Genomic DNA, 8,388 nt, shown 5'->3' on the forward strand with positions numbered 1-8,388 from the left:
ACAGTAATGCAAATGATGACAAACTTTCACCAATTTATCCATAAAATATTAACTAAATGACTCCTCCCATTACTGGCTGCCTTTGACTCCTGATTCATCCATTCAACTCGAATAAACATGAAGTGATTCAGTAACAATCTGGTTTTTGGAGCTTATTTTATTAACTGTTATGAAATCACTTGCATAGAAAGTCTATTTTCTGTATGTGAAATTTCAGTAATATATATACACTGTGTGTGTGTGTGTGTATATATATATATATATATATATATATATATATATATATGTGGGTCATTCTAGAATTCGGGATCCAGTCTTTGAGATAAACCTTTTGTAATCTTCCACAAAAGTAATATTTACTGAATCAGTTTTGAACAGTAATGCAAATGATGACAAACTTTCACCAATTTATCCATAAAATATTAACTAAATGACTCCTCCCGTTACTGGCTGCCTTTGACTCCTGATTCATCCATTCAACTCGAATAAACATGAAGTGATTCTGTCTAACAATCTGGTTTTTTGGAGCTTATTTTATTAACTGTTATGAAATCAATTGCATAGAAAGTCTATTTTCTGTATGTGAAATTTCAGTTTATACAGTGTGTGTGTGTGTGTGTGTATATATTATCCGTCACAATGTTCTTGTTAACTCTGTTATAACTCTTCTAAAACCACGTAAAAGCCACAAAGGCATTTTATAACACTCTTGACACCTGCACCCAGTGATGTCACTTCCTCTAGCGGGAAACTTCAGAAAGGCACTGAGGTATGTTGTGTTTCTTCTCCCATTAATTTGTATAAAATGTTGAGGATACACCAACAGTAGGTTAATTATTCGTCAAATCTGTTATTGTGATATTGGAGTGAATCTCTCACTCGTTTTAAAAAAAAAAAAAAAACAATAATGTGACCAAAATCCATAACATTGTTTTTATACATGTCGTTTGGTAGCTAGTTTGAGGTTAGCATGTGGAGTTAAGACACAAAATGGTGGAAAATGTTGACTCTGTTATCATCAGTTCTGTTAATGGATAGCCAGTTTAACGATAACAGAGTTGACGGTGACTAACAGAGTCAGATGTAACCGACTGCATTGAAGCATGCTACATTGTTTGTTTTGAGTTTCTTACAGATTCTGGGTCATTTAATGTAAGGGCTACATGTGTGGTATACCATTCCAGGTTAAAGAAATTGAATAATTTCTATTCTAGGTAGATGAAGCTGTCAGCAGCAGAAAGGCAACGGCAGTACCGGGCACGGCGAGATGCCGACCCTGTAAAAAGGGCAGAAAATTTACAAAAGGACAGAAATAGGTGGCACAAGAAGAAAAATGCAGGGCAAACAAGCGGAGTCGCTGATCTGGATGAAAGGGAGAAAAGGTACAAGCGTAGGTATTGGAGAGAGGCGCAGCAGAGGTGCAGAGCAAGAAGGCAGCAGTTTGTGGAGATGACACCACTGCAAATGCCAGAGCGACTCCCTCTAGTTCCATCAACAGTGAGGCTCCATCAGATGATCACTTTCACACCAGGAAAGATCATCTACAGAGACATCTGTTGTCTCTGCTCAATCAAGCAGATTCTGGAGTATGGATGTCGTCATAACACACACATGTTTGAATTTGAAGTGGAACCCACGCTTTCTGCCACTGCTGAATCAGATACTCAGCCCATCCTTTCTGACATCACAGATCAACAAGAACAGACAATTGAAGAAATAAATTGGGAAAGCAAAGATGTCATTGGACAGTGGTGTGTCGTCAAATACGATGATGATATTTATCCTGGGACAATTGTCGAGGTCAATGAGACCCATGCAAAGGTCACGTGCATGCATAAAGTGGGGGTAAATCGCTTCTATTGGCCAGTGCGTGAGGATACGCTGTGGTATCTTTTTGATGATATCCTCAGATTCATCCCGCAACCAACCAGAGTGACGTCACGACATGTCGAAATTAACAAGAAAATATGGGCAGAAATTGCTAGTGAGTGATTGGCATCAAGGCTAGGCCAGATCAGTAATGCATGATACAATGTACACTTCAGGTTTACTTGTTATAATTAAATGTTTGGGGTTGTTTTTAGAATGGTTGGAATACATTTGAAATGGTTTAAAATGGTTAAAGTACATTAACACAGTTTTGAAAATTATTGAGTCAAGATATGGGTGGTCAATTCTGTTAGTCATATTAACTCTGTATGCCATCAGTGTCAATTCTGTTTAAGATTTGCTTTTAAAATGATACATTTGAAAATAAGAACCTATCAGATGTTGTTACAACGAATACTATTTTTACAACATGAAATTAAAAGAAATCATTCATTTATTAGGTTTTTTTTTTTTTAAATGCACACCATCTTGGGAACTCGTCAGATGAATGGTTTTGTTTGTTACTTCAAAACAAAAGGTCTCAATCTTATCAGATTTAAAGTTGCTTTAGTGAATATAGAGACAAAAGTTGTCTTGGGGAAACAGGATTTAAAATTGATTACGTTTGCTAAATATACATATTTTACTGAATTCGTCTCCAACAGAGGTGACAGATTTTTCTGTTCTTTTGAATAAATACTTAGCCTTACAGGTGTAAGGTTTGAAAATAGTTGTAGTGTTAAATTTGAAGTGTGCTGTCTGACAATAAAAAAAAAAATGTTTAATGGAAAAAAATCCAATTTTGTTTTCTTTCAACACTTGAAATGTACCCTATCTATCTATCTATCTATCTATCTATCTATCTATCTATCTATCTATCTATCTATCTATCTAATAAATACACGGTGTTTTCAAAAAAATTGATATTATTTGAGATGTAAATATCCCAGAAACTACATAGTCTAGGCAAATGAAACTGAACAGGCTTAATGTTGAGCAATATAAGATTTATTCCTCAAAATTTGACTGAGAAATTCAAAGGTATGTGGATTCCATGAACGATTTCACAAATTTTCAAAATGCGTGCCGCCTGAGACACGGACACACAGACAGCCTTCTTCTTTGAACTTTTTGTTCCATGTCCAAGTCTGCACTGCATTTGTTGCATTTTTAGAGAATTCTCTCATAAATGCACACTGCACAGTCTTGTTCGACTGTGTTCGAGCGTACTCTAACACACACAACGCCTTTTCTTTTCCAGTGAATGGCGTTTCTATACCTAATAAGATAAAAACATTAAACATAAAATTTTGACCTGTTTCCATACATGCTGTTAAAATTTGAGGCCAATTGAACCAGAATTGGCAAAGTTATTAGATTGTGAAATATCACATTTTTTGAAATTGTGTGTTATTTTTATATAAGCAAGTACATTCTTTGTTGAAATGTATTCTTAAGAGGGTGCAAAAATGTTGGGTAGTGCAATGACCTAGAAATATATTAATCACATGAATAACAGTGGATATGCTTTGCTCTTTGAGCTTCATCCTTGTTTTCCAGGAAAAATAATTTTCCACATAAGCAGAATCTCTCTCTTATAGCTTGTTAAATATCACATTTCTCTGTTAACTGACCTCACCATCAACCATCTTGAATTTTGATATGCTAGCTAACCAGTAAGTGACAGTCTAGACAGTTATAGCCTATTTTATTTGTATACAAAATTAACATATATAATTCAACATGTCAAGTGTCCACAAACTTTAGGTCATATTAGTGTAGATTCAGACTATCACTGTGAAGCTGTGCGTTTCTGTTTCAGGATTTAATAAACCTTTTTTTGTTAACTCTTTGGACATAAAACGTGTGGTTAAGCAGCTACTCATTACATCCCTAAAGTGAGTAGCATGCATTTAAAATCCTTTGGCTTGGATCGGTTCTTTAGCACCAACTCAGTGGCTTACAGGAGAACCGTTATACAGATGGGCTTACACGAGATTGTGCACATGTACCTGATCAAATGCCAAATAGGAAAAACAAAATGGCCAAGTGTCCTGAGGCAATGGGTAGAAACATGTTCTCTCTGTAGTGAAAATCAAATCTGGGTGTTCTGCTACAGAGTCTTTATAACCTTTTGGCTTGGTTTTTTTTCTGATTTTGGATGAACATTTCTGATAAAAACATATCAACTACGATGAATTGTAATCTTCCTCTTAAATTGTGCAAAAGGCACTGGCATACATGTCAACCTTTGGTCAATCAAACCTGTATAACCAACCTCCAAAATCCATATTTCCCTTATAAAATCCGTATAAGATGCAAATTAAAATAATTTGCCTAAAATTTGAATGATAATTAACAATGATATATCCAAGTTACGTTTTATTCAATATTAATAACAATAAACCTTCAGAATGAATACAAAGCTCCAATGTTTGACAAAAACACAAAGTGTCACTCTAATGGCCCTTTTCCACTACCCTTTTTCAGCTCACTTCAGCCCGACACGGCTCGCGTTTCGACTACCAAAAACCAGCACGACTCAGCTCGCTTCAGCCCTGCTTAGCCCCTAAAACTCGCACCGTTTTGGAGTGGGGCTGAAGCGAGCCAAACCGTGCCGAGTGAGGCTGGGGGCGTGAGCAGACACTCCCCTGTGCACTGATTGGTGAGGAGGAGTGTCCTCACATGCCCATACACGCCCCGCGAGCGCGCTGGGATCTGTAAACACCGTAAACCCGGAAGAAGAATTACGAATTACGAGAATTTCTGAAGCCTTATGCGCCTCGCCTCATCTATACGCTCTTGCCAGTATCTGTCCGCGTTGTCGGTGACAACAAGCCACAGCACCAAGACCAGCAACACTAACGACTCCATGTCCTCCATGTTTATTGTTTACTATCCGGGTCGTGAGACTACCGCTTAAAAGGTCACTGATGTCACTGTTTGCGCTGCTTAACGACATCACCTGATGTCCACCCACTTTTGCTAACTCCACCCAATGTGTCCACCCACTTCCAGCCAGCACGGTTCAGCGTGGTTGTAGTCGAAATGCAACTCCAACAGCCCCGCTCAGCTCGACTCAGCACGGCACGGCTCAGCTCGACTCAGCACGGCACGGCTCAGCCCAACTCAGCCGCGTTTGTAGTGGAAAAACGGCATAATGTTCTGAATTGTACTCCATGACAGCTTTTTTAGCACTCTGCACCAATACCTCACTAGGCTGCATGTGACAGCAAGTGTCTGTGTTGATCTTGCCGGACTGCCCATTCAGAATCTTTTCAGTCGCTAGTGAAAGTCACTCAGGTGGAAATACGCTTTTCAAACAAAATGTTACTTCCCGGTTGGCGGGATTCTCACAATGCGGTGTGCGCATGATCAAAAGTGGAACGAAGTCTCGCTACCACAAGATAACGCGCGATTTCATAAGACTCTTTACTGGCTGGCTGTGCTTTCTGTGGTGTACAGTACGTTTGTAAATGTTATGCGCTCTTTTATCATTGTGGGAATTGATTATAGCTCTAAATAAATATTGAAGTTTTTTTTAAAGAATCCGTATAACTTTATTTGTACACCCGTATACTACGTTTATTGAATCAAATCCGTATAAAATACGGACATTCCGTATAGGTTGACATGTATGCACTGGAACCGATGAGAGCAAATGGTTTAGGTGTGTGCGTGTCTGTCACTGCTTGCCTCTTTCACTTTGTTCCATTTAGAAGCATCAAAACCAGTATCTCACCAATCTTGTGTAATTGTTTTTGGATTTTTACACCTCGAGGGCACATTACTGATTTTATTTGCAATAGAGGAAATGAAGCAGTCCAGAGTAGGAGTACCTTAAAAAGTCACTAATGTAGCCTACTTGTAGTTGTGCACTTTTTCCTTTTTCCTTCAGCGTTGGTGTAGTGTAAACATCTTCAGCAGCCACAGTAACCAGTGGACTGTCTTCCATTTTCTCTTTCCACTAAATTGCAGGTAATAGTTGCAGAGCAGGTTCATCCAGAAGACAGTTTTTAAAATCATAGCATTATATTTTTGGTAATGGTGCCTTTACTTGAGAGAATTACCTGGATAATGGTGAAATAAAACACCCAAAGGGCAAAATTCTTTTGTTGTCAAGCCTTATGGCTCCATTAGAACACATTACACTTACCATTACCCAGTTTGATGATGTTTCCATCTCGTGGCAGATTGCTATTGGATCTGTTTTCAGTGTTTAACCATGAACAGTACTGTATAATGTCCTATAGGTTTGCTTTCAGGAAAGTGGAGACATTGAGATATTGTAATGACCCCAGTGAAATGGTCTGAATCAGGGAGTGAGCTGAAACTAATGATCATGTTTTTCTGGTCTGTTTGTGTGCTGTGTCTTGCAGCAGGAGGGAAATAAGATAAGAATGTGATATCCATCCTCAGCATGGTATTGTTTAACCAAGCCAATTATTGACCAGTGAGATCTTTGGAAACACAGCAAGCACCTAAAGAAATGTTAAATGTCGTATTAAGAATAAAGGACTTGATTTTTTTTTTTAAATTGAGGTCTACTGTCACATGCTATAGTACCAGCTGATTCTTTGTACCGTGTAAAAATATGTACTGTAAATATTTTTTACAGCAGTTACTGAAATACTGTACGTATATCTATAGTAAGAGAAAAAATCAGGAAATAAAAGTAATTTACAGTAACAATTACTGTGACTATTGTGTAAACCTTACATTATCTTTTACTTAAATGTACTGTAAAATATACATGTAATAAAATCTCTCTAAAATGTATTTTAATTGCATTGACATTTGTATTTAGTACTGTGGAATTATGTGTGCCCTTTGATTTCAAATCTCAAGACTTGTACTAATTTGTACCAACAAACTAGTACAGTATAAGTTTTCTTTAATGTACATAAAAATAAAATACATTTTCTTTAATGGATAACATAAAACAACATCCTTTACTGAACAAATAAAGTAATCTGGAGGAATCATACACTTTTTACTGACACTTGGAACTAGAAACTGAAACCAGGGCTGCTCTTATTTATCACAAATCTGAGTGTACATTGTGTGTGAGATGAATAAAAAATGAACACTTGCTGAAACCAACCTGCATACCAACTGAAAGAGAAAGAAACAAAGAATGAAGGTAGTGAATAAATGGTGTTTTGGGGCTGTTTTACAACAAGTGAACCAGTGGCTCTCATGAAGATTGATGGTGTCATGAGTTCTACTAATAACTGGGATAATTTAGCTCTAAACCAGGTTGCCTCCACCAGGAGGTTAAGACTTGGCTATAGCTAATGTAGGCCTGCATCCAGCACATGAATTTGAGGCAATTTGAGGCTCAGCAAATATTATTTCTCAGTTTAATAAAGAATGACGAGAATAAAGTTGATTGTACGTATATTCTAACACTTGTGTGTGATTCAGGACAAGCTTCTGTGTCTTTGTAAAAGTGTATGGACTAATTTCTGACTGTAAGTGGATTAATATTTTGTTTGGCTTTTGCGGTTTACATATTTATTAAAACTTTTTTTCATCTCATCTCATTATCTCTAGCCGCTTTATCCTTCTACAGGGTCGCAGGCAAGCTGGAGCCTATCCCAGCTGACTACGGGCGAAAGGCGGGGTACACCCTGGACAAGTCGCCAGGTCATCACAGGGCTGACACATAGACACAGACAACCATTCACACTCACATTCACACCTACGGTCAATTTAGAGTCACCAGTTAACCTAACCTGCATGTCTTTGGACTGTGGGGGAAACCGGAGCACCCGGAAGAAACCCACGCGGACACGGGGAGAACATGCAAACTCCGCACAGAAAGGCCCTTGCCAGCCACGGGGCTCGAACCCGGACCTTCTTGCTGTGAGGTGACAGTGCTAACCACTACGCCACCATACCGCCCCAAAAACATTTTTTAATTATTGTTAATAATAATAATAATAATAATAGGTGGATGTTAGCATAGGCGGCATGGTGGTGTAGTGGTTAGCACTGTCGCCTCACAGCAAAGTCCTGGGTTCGAGCCTAGTGGTCGGCGAGGGCCTTTCTGTGTGGAGTTTGCATGTTCTCCCCGTGTCTGCGTGGGTTTCCTCCGGGTGCTCCGGTTTCCCCTACAGTCCAAAGACATGCAGGTTAGGCTAATTGGTGGCTCTAAATTGACCGTAGGTGTGAATGGTTGCTTGTCTCTCTGTGTCAGCCCTGTGATGACCTGGCAACTTGCCCAAGGTGTACCCTGCCTCTCGCCCATAGTCAGCTGGGATAGGCTCCAGCTTGCCTGCGACCCTGTAGAACAGGATAAAGCAGCTAGAGATGATGGATGGATGTTAGCATTTGTAAAATAGCCTAAGGATATAAACAAGATATGAATGCGAACGTCATGTGGGATTCAAGCCTATTTATTCATTTGGCTATAGACCCCTTTCACTGACGTCACCCGAAACCGGAAGTAAACAAACCCTGCGCCATATTGGAAGGCCAGCAAACTCGTGATTGGGGGAAATAACGGCAGCGCGC

At 38.9% G+C, this 8,388-nt stretch overlaps 1 protein-coding gene across 1 annotated transcript; it reads left to right on the forward strand.

The window, feature by feature from the left end:
* The first annotated feature begins 745 nt into the window (after nucleotides 1-745).
* On the forward strand, nucleotides 746-2,624 carry LOC132896224 (uncharacterized). Its single transcript, XM_060936956.1, has 2 exons — nucleotides 746-769; nucleotides 1,215-2,624. The coding sequence occupies exon 2, from the start codon at nucleotides 1,219-1,221 to the stop codon at nucleotides 1,990-1,992; it is 774 nt and encodes a 257-aa protein (XP_060792939.1). The 5' UTR covers nucleotides 746-769; nucleotides 1,215-1,218; the 3' UTR covers nucleotides 1,993-2,624.
* The last annotated feature ends 5,764 nt before the right edge of the window (nucleotides 2,625-8,388 follow it).

The sequence above is a fragment of the Neoarius graeffei genome, chromosome 13, assembly GCF_027579695.1.
Source record: "Neoarius graeffei isolate fNeoGra1 chromosome 13, fNeoGra1.pri, whole genome shotgun sequence".
Taxonomy (NCBI): Eukaryota; Metazoa; Chordata; class Actinopteri; order Siluriformes; family Ariidae; genus Neoarius; species Neoarius graeffei.